Source organism: Ailuropoda melanoleuca, chromosome 8, assembly GCF_002007445.2.
Source record: "Ailuropoda melanoleuca isolate Jingjing chromosome 8, ASM200744v2, whole genome shotgun sequence".
Taxonomy (NCBI): Eukaryota; Metazoa; Chordata; class Mammalia; order Carnivora; family Ursidae; genus Ailuropoda; species Ailuropoda melanoleuca.
The window spans coordinates 72,045,068-72,060,986 of NC_048225.1; the positions used below are offsets into that span (position 1 = coordinate 72,045,068).

Sequence of the window (15,919 nt, forward strand, 5' to 3'; positions counted from 1 at the left end):
TAACGGGTGGGTTATGCTTTTTTCCATCTTTTTAGTCTCTTTTGTAACTATTATATGAGGAGGAATGACAGTATGGACTAAACGGTAATTCAGGACAGGTTCTTGATCTAATTTAGCTAAGATGTTCCCTATTTATTGATCTTTTTTCTAATAATTGTTAACCATTCCTCATTGTTTGGAATGTTTATCTTGACTTTCCACTTTCAAAGTTATTGGCAATGCTAACGTATGTTGGCTTTACTGTCTGGAGGGAGCACTGGATAAAGAGGGTTATAGAATCATCTGCCATTAGGTTAATGGCGTTAGGATTTTCATCTAGGGGTTAAGAAATTCCTGCTATCATTTTTGTGGAGTATGAACATTACTTCAGGGGCCAAAATTGTAGTAAAATGTTGTTTTAATGGCGTTCTGTGGAACCAGTTGCTTGGTGTGGTCATAACCAGTGTAATGTGAATGGGTTGTAGAAGGTCTTTCTCTGTAGCCGCTTATTTTCTTTTTTCCTTTTTTTTCTTTCTTTCTTTCTCTTTCTTTCTTTCTTTCTTTCTTTCTTTCTTTCTTTCTTTCTTTCTTTCTTTCTTTTCTTTCTTTCTTTCTTTCTTTCTTTCTTTCTTTCTTTCTTTCTCTTTCTTTCTTTCTCTTTTAAATATTTTATTTATTTATTTGACAGAGAGAGTGAGCACAAGTAGGGGGAGCAGCAGGCTGCCCATCGAGCAGGGAGCCTGATGTGGGACTCGATCCTACGATCATGACCTGAGCCAAAGGCAGATGCTTACCGACTGCACCACCCAGGCGCCCATAGCCACTTTTTTTCTATTAAAAGTGAGAATAACTGTCCCAGAAAGGTCCAGGAGCTCTGTCCTTGATTTCATTGGCTAGAATGGAGTAATGCTCTGGGTTACGGTCTGTTCCTAAACAAGTCAGCAGCTAGGGCGGTGGGATTGATCATTCAGATCTTTCCCTTGAGTGGGTGTCGTTTGCCAAACAGCATTGCCTTTATCCAAATGGGGCGATTTGGAATGGCAACCAACATGTACTGTTTGTGTAGTCCAAAGTGAAACCTCAAAATGAATGAAATTAGCAACCACTGTGAAAAACGGTATAGAGGTTCCTCAAAAAATTAAAAATAGAAATACTTTATGATTCAATAATTCCACAACTAGGTATTTACCCAGAGAAACTGAAAACACTAATTAGAAAAGATATATGCACCCCTTTGGTTGTTGCAGCATTATTTACTATGGCCAGGATTAACGTGTAACCCAAGTGTCGCATCTTTATCTGTCCATAATGAATGGATAGAGAAGATATGATTACACACACACAAGAATATTATTCAGCCATTAAAAGAATTCTTGCCCTTTGTGACAATGTGGATGGTATTATGCTGAGTGAAATAAGTCAGAGAAAGACAAATACCGTATGATTTCACTTACTGTGAAAATTTTTTTTTTAAGATTTTATTTATTTATTTGACAGAGAGAGAGACAGCCAGTGAGAAAGGGAACACCAGCAGTGGGAGTGGGAGAGAAAGAAGCAGGCTCCTAGCAGAGCAGGGAGCCCGATGCGGGGTTCGATCCCAGGACCCTGGGATCATGCCCTGAGCCAAAGGCAGACGCTTAACGACTGAGCCACCCACACGCCCCTCACTTATTGTGAAATCTTAAAAACTAAACAAAGGAACAAACAGAAAACAGAAACAAATTGATAAATACACAGAACAAATTGGTGGTTGCTCGAGGGGAGGGAGATGTGGAGATGGACAAAACAGGTGAAAGGGATTAAGAGGTACAAAACTTCAGTTATGAAATAAATAAATCATGGGGATCAAAAGTACAGGTCGGGGAATATAGTCAATAATATCATAATAACATTGTATGTTATGTGGATGGTAACCACACTTGTCATGGTGAGCATTGTGTAATGTATAGGATTGTCAGTCGCTGTGTTGTACACTGAAACATAGCATTGTATATCAACTAACTTCAACAATAAAAATTTTTAAAAAATCAATAATTAGCCTTTTGGGATCAGTTCTGGCCCACTATTAAGTAGCACAAAGACAGTATTTTGGCAGTCACCGGTATAATGAGTATGGACTGAGGACAGACCCTATGAATAGAGAATGAGGACCCTGTGAATCAGTCTTCTACTTAAGTTTATTTTGTGTTTATTTTTAATTATGAGCTACAGAAAGCTGTTCCTTTGGCCTTATTCCATCAGTTCTACCAGCGTATTTCATATTTGATTTACCCAGTGGTTTTTCTCTATTATATTCTCTCTGTTCATCTCTGATTACTTTAACGTCACTAGCATGGTGTTTCTTTGAAGTGCTGCCCATTATCTTAAATAGGGAGGGAATTATAAATGGTGTACTGAAGCTAAAGGAAAAATGAAATGTGTATTTCGTAGTACATGAAGTATCTAATGAGTTAGAGGCTAAGGAACTGCATTCTTATGTGCTTTTTTTAAGTTCTTACAAGTAGAAACTTGAGACTTATCCCTACGTAACACGTTAGGTATCTTGGAAAAATTATTATTCTTTTATTATAAAGGAACAAATGGTAAGATTTGCTACCGTGTGGCTGAAGACCTCATTGATTAGAAACGGGTTGTGATTGGTAATGGGCTATGAATGGTAGTGGATGGAGTATCTGACATGCCAGGACCCTCCTCTCCTTGAGTGATCATGAACAGACACTACACTTTTTTTTTCTTGTGCTTGACTTGTGTAGGAAGGATAGACAATGATGTAGGAAGGATAGACATGATGAACCACTGCTAATGTCTGCATATTTTTTAGGCAGCGAGTTACTAGCCAACTGACTCAATTCAGGAGCCAGTGAGTTCTCCTTTACATTTGATTACTATGCCTCACTTCATTCCAAGGAGTGAGATAAAGCATTGCATTTTCAATTTCATGTATCAGTCTTCTCTGAGGTTTGACGCTGTAAATCATTGGTTCTTGAGCTATCATGCATCAGAATCTTCTGGAGGGTTTGTGAATCAAAAAGCAGTTGCTGGGCCTCCAACCCCCAAAGTTTCTGATTCAGTAGGTCTGGGGTGGGGCCTGAGAATTTACATTTCTAATAATTTCCCAGATGGTCCTGATGATGCTGATCCAGGTACTGCCCTAGGAGAATCACTGTTGTGAAATCATTTACGTTTAATAAAAGCAAAGAACAGTCGTAGTGAATTTATTTAAGGAAAGGATACATGGTATTTACTACTGTTTAGATTAGACTTTGTATTGTTTTTCTCTCTCTGGTTGTTGGCTATTACATTAAGTGACCCACAGAGAATATTCTCTTAAATTATATTTCTTTAGTAAAAGAGTAGTTACCTTTTGGTAATTGGCATCTCTTAACTTTTCACAGACCCATTGATTATTGCTGCTGGGCTGAAAGCCACTTTTGGCCTAGATGAAAATAATTTGCATTATTTTGCTTGATGATCCCAAAGATAGGATTTTTTTTTTCTATTTGTTCTTTACTAAGATACCGTAATTGTTATTTCACTCAGTGAGTATTGAAACTTTAAACCAGTCTGAGGCCACTACAACCCCTTTGCTATTGCCAGCTGTGCATGTTTCTATGGAAACTCAATAGGGGCTAGTAGGATTACTATTGTAAGGACCACACCTGGCTTATTTGCATCCAATTTAAGTTGGGGAAATTTCAAAAGAATAAAAGGTCTGTAGATGTGTCAATGGACAGCCAGAAAGAGCTTGTCGTTTGTAACCATCATATTGGTCTAAAGAGGAAGAGTTGGGTGGGTTTTCCTTATTCATTATAGTTCATGTTTCTGGAGGGCTTTGGTGGGTATGCGAAAGTTTATATTTGTGTATTTATTTGTCTCATTGTGTTTTGTTTTTGTTTTAGGACTATCCTTTTAAATATCCTAATTTATATCCTTAATTAAATATCCTAACTTTATGATTTTAAAATTTTCTTAAAGAATTGAAAGTACATGTATGTCAGACTCTTTTTCAAGAAAGAAAGAATTTAGCTTCTTTCCAGTTGTATAATATAATAAAATGTCTTAGTTTTTGACCACTGTTGCAGAATTATGGCAGAATTTTGTGTTGATCTCTACTTTCAAGTGTTATGAGCTACTGTGAGCCCCTTCTCTCACAAAAATAACTTTCTTTAAAAGAAGGCAGTTTGAACTATTTACAGTATTTGATTTTGTTTGCACCATTGAACTTAATTAAGCCTTGTTTCGGAGTTTCATAAATGGTTAGGACCATCACTGAGTGTATATAAAAAAAAACTATATGGACTAGTTACATGAGCACAGAGTTACAGAGCACAGCTATGTAAAACTTACATGCTTTTCATTGATAAGTTACACTACTCAGTTATACAAATTTATACTAGTTGTACTAATTCGTTGAGCTAATTCAAACATAGCTATACAGTACAGGTGTATGGCAAATAAGAGTGCATGTACCAGCTCCTTCCTTCATTAAGGCTGCTTGAACTTTCTGTTGGTCAGGATGCTAAGACTTTCTGGCAAAGAATGTGGTGGTCAACGAGTGATGGTGAATTTCCATACTTGTGTGTATTTCTTGTTTTCTAGAGACAAAATGTAATCCTGTACCTTTTTTCAGAATCTTTTACAGTGATAGTAATATATATTGATCCGTCACCTATGAACATTTGTATGTGTATATATGTATACATATGTATATGTATCTATAGGATATGGATGTGTGTGTATATAAAGCCAGTTGAAGTAGGTACTTGTAAATTTGGAAGGAGGTAACATACTGGATTTGGGGATTTTTTTTTTATTAGTGACATATACTCTTTAAAGAAAAAAAATAAGTAGGCTGTTTTGTTCAGCTTTATGAAAGAGTAGCAGCTTGTAATACGTGTTCCAGGAATTTTCTAATTTACCTCCGTGTTCTGAAGGAAGGGCAGGTGCTAGCACCCCTATTTTGTAGGTGAGGAAGCAAGCACAAGAGTGGTGCCTGCCTCTAATCACTTTATGTTTAGGCAGCTAAACACCTTGATGGGTAGTCCAGTGTTCCCCACTGTGTATAATTGTTCCCCCTTAAAGTGTTAGGTTATTTTATACAGCTTACTCAGTCTTGCCTTTTTCTCTTTTTGTATTCATAGACTGGAAAAGTAAGAAGAGCTTTCCTGCCTTTTTAATTACCAAACTACTCTCAATTTTCAATGAATCAATTCAAAGAAAGAATGCAGTCTTTCTATACCTGGTAAATATTTTCTGCTCCTAAAAGCTATTAATTTAGTAGCCTCTGATAAATCCAGGTGTTTATGATGATTGCCTTTAATTTTGTGGAATGACTATAAAAGTGACTTATCATATACATATATATGATATTAACTCTGAAATTTGTTTGATATTTATTGATATGGTAGAGTGATGCTTAGAATGCCTGTGCCCTAGCCAGCAACAGAAAATGGTTTAGGATTGGCCCTAGTACTTAGATTAGGTTCTGTTGGGTGGGGTTTTTTTGTTGTTGTTGTTTTGGTTTGGTTTTTTCGTTTCTTTGTTTTTGGAAAAAGTTGTGAAGCTAATGCAAATAGGGTACATAATTATTAAGTATTCTCTTTACTTGGATAATATAACATTAGCAATAATCCCTATGTGGTAGTTTAATAGTACTTTGTAAATAATAGTTTTACAGAATTAATGTAGTTATCAGAATATTCAACCTACATTTTACCATTTTACAGATGACCTAAGTGAAGATTAGAGAGATCAAGTCACTTGCTTAAGAGTTCAGCTAGCCAGTGTAGAGCTGAGGTCAGAATTTTGATCAGAGGGTACATGTTTGGATTCCTACTCTAGTGCCTTTTAAAAATTAAGTTCCTTAAATAAGAATTAACATGCCTAAGAGAGTAAATAAACCATAATGACATTTCGTATGGGTCTTTTGTATAACTTAAAATGTTAATGTAGGAACAGAGAAGACAAAATGGATTTATATATGCTACATAAAATATTTTATCTATTAACAACAGTAGTAACAGCCATTAATTAGCTACTAGATACCATTAAAGCTTTTAGATACACTTTATTAAAGCCTGAGGTGAACCCTTGGGGATATTTTGGACCTGTTTTGCAGAACAAGAAACGGAGGCTTTCAAAGTGAGTGCTATAGCTTAGGATGTTAGAAGTGGACTTTATTTTTTTTTATTTTTTTATTTTTAAAGATTTTGTTAATTTATTTGACAGAGAGAGAGACAGCCAGCAAGAGAGGGAACACAAGCAGGGGGAGTGGGAGAGGAAGAAGCAGGCTCATAGCAGAGGAGCCTGATGTGGGGCTCGATCCCAGGACTCTGGGATCACGCCCTGAGCTGAAGGCAGATGCTTAGCCACCCAGGCGCCCCTAGAAGTGGACTTTAAAACCCAGTTCTCTCTGACTTCAGAGCGCATTACTAAGCTGTGAAGCCTGTTGATTTTTGGAATTAGAGCTTAACCATAAATCCAACCTCTCACATGTTAACTGATACTGATTGTGGAATGATTTCCTCTCATAACTCACCCATCCAAAAATCCAAATATTTTAGGGACATACTGAGATAATGCAGAGAAACCGTGTCTTCCTCTGTGATGATTTTAACTGTAGGAATCATATTAGCTCTTTTTATAATGTGATTTAAATTTATAGGTCTTATACCTCCTCTAAAAAAAAGGTGTTTATAAAATATTTGTATATTCTAAACATATGCTTAAACTAAACTAACTTGAGCAAGTCGAAAGATAATATTTCATGTGACTGAACATTTGTCTCCATGTTTTTACTTATTATAGTTGATCAGTAAGCAATGGTTATTTTTCTAAAGTATTTTTATCACAGACCTTTCAAACTTAGTTAAGAAATCTTAATGAAAGGGGCGCCTGGGTGGCGCAGTCCTTAAGCGTCTGCCTTCGGCTTAGGGCGTGATCCCAGCATTATGGGATCGAGCCCCCCATCAGGCTCCTCTGCTATGAGCCTGCTTCTTCCTCTCCCACTCCCCCTGCTTGTGTTCCCTCTCTCACTGGCTGTCTCTATCTCTGTCAACTAAATAAATAAAGTCTTTAAAAAAAAAAATCTTAGTAAAAGAAATCAATGTTACAGCAAGGAGTATCATTCAAAAATTAATACATTTCAAGTGTCTGACTGGCTTGGGGATAAATAACTTAAATGAAACTGTAATGATGAAAGTATAAGAAAAATTCCTTCTTCTTTAGTAAAGTACCCAGGGTACTTGAATTTGCCCAGACCAGGTGTATCTTTGCCTTAAAACCTGACTTACCCCTGAGACTCACCTTTCCCCACTAATCTTCCACTGATTTACCAGCCTCACCTGCCTGGCCAAAAGAGGGTGGGAATGCATAGAATGTAGGCAAAGAGATACTAAAAATACATTTTATTAGTAGCTCATGTCAGGTAGCTGTTTTATTTCTGGTAGTGTGGAGAACTTACAGCAAATAAATATAATTTATGTGCATTTTAATCTACCATTCAAAATGAGAGATGTACCTTAGATTGCCTGGTATCTTTCTACTATGGGCAGTCAATATGTTAGGACTCTATAATAAAGGTGAGATACATTGACAGATTTTATTATTTTTTTAGTTAAATTCTAACTGGAGCTTGCAAAGATGGTATGAAACATTGATATTATGACATTTCGAGAAGATTACAAAGTCGCTTACCTACCTTTATATTACTTACAGCTACTCATCATCTGAGTAGAAAGGAAGGAGGTGAGGAGGGCTGGGGCAGCTAATGTGTATTGAATTCCGACTCTGTTGGGCATCTGCTAGGCACATTTTAGTAGAAGTACAGGAAGTAGAGCTAAGAGAAGTACCGCGTACAAAGTCAGGCCTTGCTTTTGTTTGGATGATCAGCTTGTTGATCCACCATATTCTTTCATCGTCTGCTTTTGGCAGCACCGAATATTCTTGGTTGTTTCCAGTGCTCTGAATCACAGCTACCTGGGATTGCTGTTTTAGTGCTTATGTGACCGGAAGGGCATCAGTTTTCTGGGGGGTTTTGTTTGTTTGTTGGTTTTGGTGGAGTGGGGGTCAAGTTTTAAATTTTCAGAAAACTATAGTTAACCATACTGTACTGTAATACTTAAAAATTTGCTTAGAGGCTAGATCTTAGGTTAAGTGCTCTTGCCACACACACAAAAGTTTTTGATGAAGAAAAAGGAGGGCAGGAAAGTTTTGGAGGTGATGGACAAGGTTATGGCTCAGAGGTGTATACTTATCTCAAAACTTACCAAGTTATACACATTTAATATGTACAGCTTTTTGTATGTCAGTTGTAACTCAGTAAAGTGTTTTTTCGAAAAAGATTTCAAGAGAGAAAAATTATACTTCTTAAATATTATTTAAGGATTAAAACATGAGAAAAAAGCAGAAATCAGCCATGTTCAGATAATTGTAACATTATTAAGATTCTCTTCTTACCATGTACAGCAAAGGTGATTTTGGGGCCTGTGGATTAAAAGTCAGTTAAAAAACATAGAAATGAAAAAAAAATGGGGGAAAAAAACCATAGAAATGTTCAAGGGTATCAATTTTTTTATTACAACAGGAGAAAAATCTTGACTGTTAATTTATTAAATTATCAAGAGCATAATAATACCATGGTCATTTTTATAATTCTTGGTTATTTTCAAAATAATTTATATTCTCATTTTAATTTTAAGAAGAACGTGGGTGATAGCATAATCTTCATTTTTCAAATGAGGAAATTAAGGTTCAGGTGTTGTGTTAAGTTTCCTAGGGTTGCCGTAGCAAAGTAGCCCAAACCTGGTGGCTTAAACAACAGACATTTCTTACCTCATGGTTCTGGAGGCTAGAAAATCAAGATTAAGGTATTAGCAGGGTTGGTTCCTTCTGAAGGCTGTGAAGGAGAATCTGTTTCACGTCTTTCTTCTTGTCTTCTGTCTGTTATGTATCTGTCTCTGTGTCCAAATTTTCCCCATGGACATTAGTAGTATTGAATTGGGCCCCACCCTGTTGACCTCATTTTCACTTGATCATTTGCAAAGACCCAATTTCCAAGTAAGGTCACACTCATCTTTTGGGGACGCAATTCAACCCGTAACAGATAATAAGTCTTTTGCTAAACATCTCTTAAGTAGGAAAGTTAGATATATCGCATTATAGTCCCAGTAAAATGGTAAGTTTTAAAGGAATGTAAAAAAAAAAAAATATATATATATAATCACATTCAAAATTTATTTACTGATACTGCCTTTTGTCTGGGTAGATTTTATTTAAAACTGACTTTCTAAAATATTTAATAGAGGGGTGCCTGGGTGGCTCAGTCAGTTAGGCATCTGCCTTCAGCTCAGTTCGTGATTGCAGGGTCCTGGGATGGAGCCCCACATAGGGCTCCCTGCTCAGTGGGGAGTCTCCTTCTCTCCCTCTCCCTGTGCCCTCCTTGTGCTCTCTATTTTTCCTCTCTCTCTTTCTCTCAAGTAAATAAAATCTTTAAAAAATAAATAAATAAAGCATTTAATCGAATTTTGGGTTGTGATGGGTTTCAAGGTCTTTTTTTGGTATGTGATATGTTACCAACTGTGGAAATGTCGTTCAGTTCTCAGTGGTCACATGTGAGTTTAAACCTGAACTTTTATTCATGCAGCATAGAGCCTTAAAGTGTGGACTCCTCCATATCTCAAGGTGTCCATCTGAATACTGTTTAAATCGTTTCAAGTGCATGCTGACCGTAGATAATCTGTGCATTTAGTGTTTCTGTAGGAATTGTGGTGTTGTCAATGTTAATATGCGCCCTGCAGTCAGAGAGTTCTGAGGGAAGGGGAGGGCAGGGCTCCACTAGACTGGTAATAAAACACTGGTAGTTTGTTGAGCTTCCCCTGCCCCCTTTTTCCTTTTTTCTCTTTGCTATTGTTTTATTTTGATTTTAAAACACTCCCAGTACTTTAGTGAATAAGCCTGTAAATAAGGACATTCTGCTGCACAGCCGCAGTACATATATAAAATGCAGGAAATTAGCAGGATCACTTTACTATCAGCTAATCCATAGACCTGATTCAAATTTGGCAAGTTGTCCCAAAAATGCCCTTCATAGTACAAGTATCTAATCCAGGACCTTACATAGCATGTAATTACCCTTACCCTATCTCTTTAGTATTCTTCAATCATAGTTCCTTAGTTTTTCCTTGATTTTCAAAGCTATGATACTTTGGAAGAATATATTTTGTGGAATGTCTTTGAATTTATGTGTGGGTGTTTTTTTTTAAGATTTTATTTATTTGTCAGAGAGAGAGAGAGAGCACAAGCAGGGGGAGCAGCAGGCAGAGGGAGAAGCAGGCTGCCTGCTGAGCAAGGAGCCCGACTCAATCTGGGACTCAGTCCCAGGATCCTGGGATCATGACCTGAGCCAAAGGCAGACACTTAACTGACTGAGCCGCCCGTGCGTCCCTGAATTTGTGTTTATCTGATAGTTCCCCATGATTTGGCCCAAGTTACATCTATGGCAGGAATCATAGCAGAATGTTGTGTTCTCATTTCATCTTCTCTGGTAGCGCACAATTTTGATTTGTCCCTTGACTAGTGATGTTAACCGATCACTTGATGAAGGTGATGCTTACCAGCCTTCTCCTCTGTAAAGTTGCATCTTCCATTTGTAATTGCTTAATATTTTGTTGGGAAACTGTACATTTTCATCATCAAATTTTTGCCCATTAGGTAGAGCATTTTGACTGAACTTATGATGATGATGATGGTCTCTAAATGTTGATTTTCTCTTCTTTCTATATTTATTATTTGGTATTCTTTTTTTTTTTTAAGATTTTATTTATTTATTTGACAGAGAGAGACAACCAACGAGAGAGGGAACACAAGCAGGGGGAGTGGGAGAGGAAGAAGCAGGCTCCTAGCGGAGAAGCCTGATGTGGGGCTCGATCCCAGAACACCGGGATCACGCCCTGAGCCGAAGGCAGATGCTTAACGACTGCGCCACTCAGGCGCCCCTATTATTTGGTATTCTATAAGGAAAAACTTTCTCTTCTCCCTGTTTTATTTATATCAACATGAATTCCTATGAGTAATGGTTACAATTTTTTTTAAGATTTTAATTTATTCACTTGAGAGAGAGTGCATGTGTGTGTGTGTGTGAGAGAGAGCCTGTGAGTACAAGTTAGGGGAGGAACAGAAAGAGAAGCAGACTCCCTGCTCAGTGAGGAGTGTGACATGGGGCTGATCCCAGGACCTGAGCCGAAGTCAGACACTTAACCAACTGAGCCACCCAGGCGCCCCAGTAATGGTTACAGTTTATTATTTTTATTTATTTTGTTAATGTGCAAAATTTGTTCAATTGGGAGGCCTTTCAAACTTGCTTCTGTGTCTTTTCCACATATTTCCTTAATTCCTGAGGCACTCCACTATTAATTTCTTCACCAAATCAGTAAAAGGAAGGAAAGGAAAAATAAAATATAAAGTCTCAGCCTAGAAACAAAAAGCCTCCATAAAGATAAGGAAAATATAAAGAAGTAAATGGAAATTTTAGAACTGAAAACTACAGTGACTGAAATAAAAACTCACTGGAGGGGCTCACAGCAGAATAGAAGGGACAGAGTGAACTGGAACATAGAACAGTAGAAATTACCCAATCTGAACAAAGAAGGAGAAAATAGAATAATAAGTGAACAGAGCCACAGGGACCTGTGGGACTATGACGGAAAGACCACAGAGGAGGAGAGGAGAAGGGGGCTTGGTGAAAAGTCCTTGCAGAAAGACTGGCTGAAAACTTCCTACACTTTACAGAAGACATAAACCGGGGCGCCTGGGTAGCTTAGTCATTAAGCGTCTGCCTTTGGCTCAGGGTGTGATCCCAGGTTCTGGGATCGAGCCGCACATCGGGCTCCCTGCTCTCCTGGGAGCCTGCTTCTTCCTCTCCCACTCCCCCTGCTTGTGTTCCCTCTCTCGCCATCTCTCTCTCTCTGTCAAATAAATAAATAAAATCTTTAAAAAAAAAAAACAACACAAACCTACAGATTCCAGAATCTGAACAAGTTCCAAACAATATAAACCCAAAGAAGTAATAATAAAATGTTGGTAAACTAAAGACAAAGGAAAAATCCTGAGAACAGAGAGAAACGACACCTTTCCCTATGGAGAAAAACAATTCCAGTGATAGTGGATTTCTCAGAAACCATGGAGGCCAAGAGGCAGTGGCATAACAATTTTCAAGTATTGAGAAAGAGCTAAAAACACCAACTTCTGTGTTCATCAAAAATATCCTTCAGGAATGAAGGGGAAATCAAGACATTCTTAGATGAAGGGAAAAAAAGCATTCGTCTCCAGTTGACCTACCCTAAAAGAATGGCTAAAGAAATGAAATATGTAGTTTTTAATCAACAGAACATATTTAGGTCTTGTGTACCAAAGACTACAAAATGCTGGTGGGAGAAATCAAGGAATATACAGAGACTCTCCATTTGTGTTAGAAGACTCAACATAGGAAAGATCACTTCTCCCCAAATTGATATACAGGTTTAATGCAATTCCTATCAGAATCCCCCTATGATTTTTAATAGACAAGATTATTCTAAAATTAATATGGGAATGCAAAGGAATTAGAATTAGCTAGCAAAATTTTGAAAAAGAAGAAAGTAGGAAAAAATCAGTTTCTCTAATTTCAAGACTTATTATGTAGTTGCAGGAATCAAGCCTAAGGATATTGGAGGAGAAATTGACACATGAATCATTGGAACAGAATACAAAACCCAAAAACAGGTCTATACAGGTATAACCCACTAATTTGTGACTGAGGTACAAAAACAGTTGGAGCAAACAGAGGAAGGAAAATCTTTTTGACAAATGATTAAAAAAAAAAAAACACCAAAAAAATCACCTTTAATCTTCACACTAGGAAAAAACATAGAAGAAAACCTTTAGGACATAGGACTTGGTGAATAGTTCTTAAACAGGACACCAGAGGGGCAACTGGCTGCTTCAGCCAGTAGAGCACGCGACTCTTGATCTTGGGGTTGTAAGTTCAGACCGCATGTTGGGAGTAGAGATGACGTAAAAATAAAAAATAAAAAAAACCCAAAACACATGACACCAGAAACACAGTCTACAAAAGAAAAAACTGATAAATTAGACTTTATCAAAATTAAAATATTTTGCTGTATGCATTAAGAAGATGAAAAGGCAGTCTCCACAGTGAGAGAATGTATTTGCAAAGCACATGTCTGATAAAGGGCTGTTAACTACAATATATAGACAGCTCTCAAAACTCAGCCCTATGGATAAAAAGGAATCTTCATACACTCCTGGTGAGAGTGTAAATTGGTGCAGCCACTGCAGAAATCAGCGCGGAGATTCTTCAAAAATTAAAATATAATTACCATATGATCTAGTAATTCCATTACTGTGTATTTACCCAAAGAAAACAAAAGCACTAATTCAAAAAGATACATGAATCCCTGTGTTTATTGCAGCCATTATTTATAATAACCAAGATGTGGAAGCAGCCCAAATGTCTATCGATAATGGATAAAGAAGATGTGGTATATATGCACACAGTGAAATATTACTCAGCCATAAGAAAAGGATGAGATCTTGCCACTTGTGAAAACATGGACAGACCTGGAAGGTATTAGGCCAAATGAAATAAGTCAGACAGAGAAAGACAGATACCATATGATTTCACTTACATGTGGAATCTAAGAAACAAATGAATAAACACACGAAAAGCAGAATCAGACCTATAAATAGAGGGAAAAACTGATGGTTGCCAGAAGAGCGGTGGAGTAGGGGGATGGGCAAAATGGGTGAAGGGGAGTGAGAGATACAGGCTTCCTGTTATGGAATGAACATATCACAGGAATAAAAGACACAGCATAGGGAATATAATCGATTAATGGTATAATAGTGTTGGATGGTAACAGATGATAGCTACACTTGTGGTGAGCACAGCATAACATAAATTTGTTCAATCACTGTGTTATATACCTGAAACTGATGTAACATGTGTCGGGTGTACTCAACCCCCCCCCCAACACACACAGTGAAACTCAATCCTAAAAATCTAAACAGTCCACTAGAAAAGGGGGATTTGGGGATTTTTAGAAAAATCCGAAACAAAAATGGAATAGACATGTTACTGAAGAGGATATGTGAATGGTAAATTAAGCATATGAAAATATGTTCTATATTACTAGCCATTGGGGAAATGCAGATCGAGACCATTGTGAGATGTCACTACACACCTACTAGAACAGCTACAGTGAAAAGTAACAATAATATCAAATGCTGGTGTAGATTTGGAGAAACCAGATCTCTCATACATTGTGGTAATCTAATATGGTATACCCATTCTGGAAAATATTTGGAAATTTCTTTAAAAACTAAATATACACTTATCATGTGACCCAGCAATACCACTTCTGTGCATTTATCCCAGAGAAACAAAAATTTCTCCACATAAAAATATATACAGGAATATGCTTTTCATATTAAAGGTGAGAGTCATTTACCAGACATGTCCTTCACAAGTATTTTCTCCCAGTGTGGAGCTTGTGATCCAGTGTACATCCCAAATATGAGTGTTTGTAGCACCTTTTTTGGTAATAACTCCAAACTGGAGACAACCAAAAGTCTTTTAGTAGGTGAACAGTTAAATTATGGTACATCTATGCTATGGAATATTCTGTTCAGCAGTAAAAAGGAATGAACTGTTGATACACAGGACAACTTGATTAGATCTTAAGGGTATTATGTTGAATAAAATATGCCAACCTGAAATGGTCGTATGCTACATGATTCCATTTGTATAATATTCTCAAAATGACAAAATCATAAAGATGGATGATAGATTAATTGTTTTCAAGGATTCAGAATAGCCAGAAGGGGAGGAATGGATACGCCTACAGTGGGGTAGCAGGAGGGAATTCTTTGTGATGAAATAGTTGTGGATTATGATTGCAGTGGTGGTTATGTGATCTGCCTACATGTGTGACAGTAAAATGACATAGAACTATACATACCCTTTGTACCAGTGTCATTTGCCTGGATTTGATAGTATATTGTCAGATGTAACCAGTGGGGAAACTGGGTGAAGCCTTTACAAATTCTTATGAATTTCTAACTATTTCTTTTTTTTTTTAAGATTTTATTTTTATTTATTTGACAGAGCCAGCAAGAGAGGGAACACAAGCAGGGGGAGTGGGAGAGGAAGAAGCAGGCTCCCACTGGGAGCCTGATGCTGGAGCTCGATCCCAGGACTCTGGATCACACCCTGAGCCAAAGGCGGACGCGTAATGACTGAGCCACCCAGGCGCCCCAGTTTCTAACTGTTTCAAACAAAAGAGAGAGAGAATGTCTTTGCTATAGGATTTCAAAGAAACAGATAGTTACCTGACAAGGGGAATAAAGGAAGATCTGAGGTCATAACTTTTGAACCTGTCTTTATGGGATAGATAGGTAGACTTTTCATGAGTTGATACAGGGAGGAAAGATACTGTAGACAGGTTGACAGTCAGTAAATGTTTATGGAATGACTGCTAATACACTGCTAATATTATTAAAACATATTAGTAACGTCCGGTTAGTGAGAAGAACATTTTAATTAGTTGAGTGGTGGAATGTGTCTTTAAATTTTATATCTCACTTAGACTCTGGGATACTTGTTACGCTTGTATTTTCACACAAATTTATGAAACCTGAGAGTAAGAGAGACAGAGGACACAAATCACCAGTATCATAGATGAAACGTAATAGTTCAAAGGGATGGATGGGAATCATGAAAGCAGCATGTGGTTTCAAATAAAACCCTGTGTTTCATGGATTTAAGAAATGGAATCAGAGAAATAGTCACACTGCGGTTGTTAAAGTAGGAGAACTCTAATATTAGCCAAAGATGTCAAGCCAAGTTAGAGGCTTGTGTTCAAGCTGCGTAGCCACTATTCTT

The 15,919-nt window shown here is 37.3% G+C and overlaps 1 protein-coding gene across 6 annotated transcripts in view; it reads left to right on the forward strand.

Annotated features, from left to right (window-relative positions):
- Window positions 1-15,919, forward strand: part of POU2F1 (POU class 2 homeobox 1) — a 175,274-nt gene that overhangs the window by 72,012 nt on the left and 87,343 nt on the right. Inside the window, exon 2 of one of the 6 annotated variants that reach the window (XM_034666674.1) lies at window positions 5,121-5,129. The exons of 4 other annotated variants lie outside the window; for them this stretch is intronic. In XM_034666674.1, the coding sequence (XP_034522565.1) occupies window positions 5,121-5,129 (9 nt within the window). Of the gene's footprint in view, window positions 1-5,120; window positions 5,222-15,919 lie in introns of those variants that run through there. One more of the 6 variants, XM_019808058.2, reaches the window with a different exon arrangement.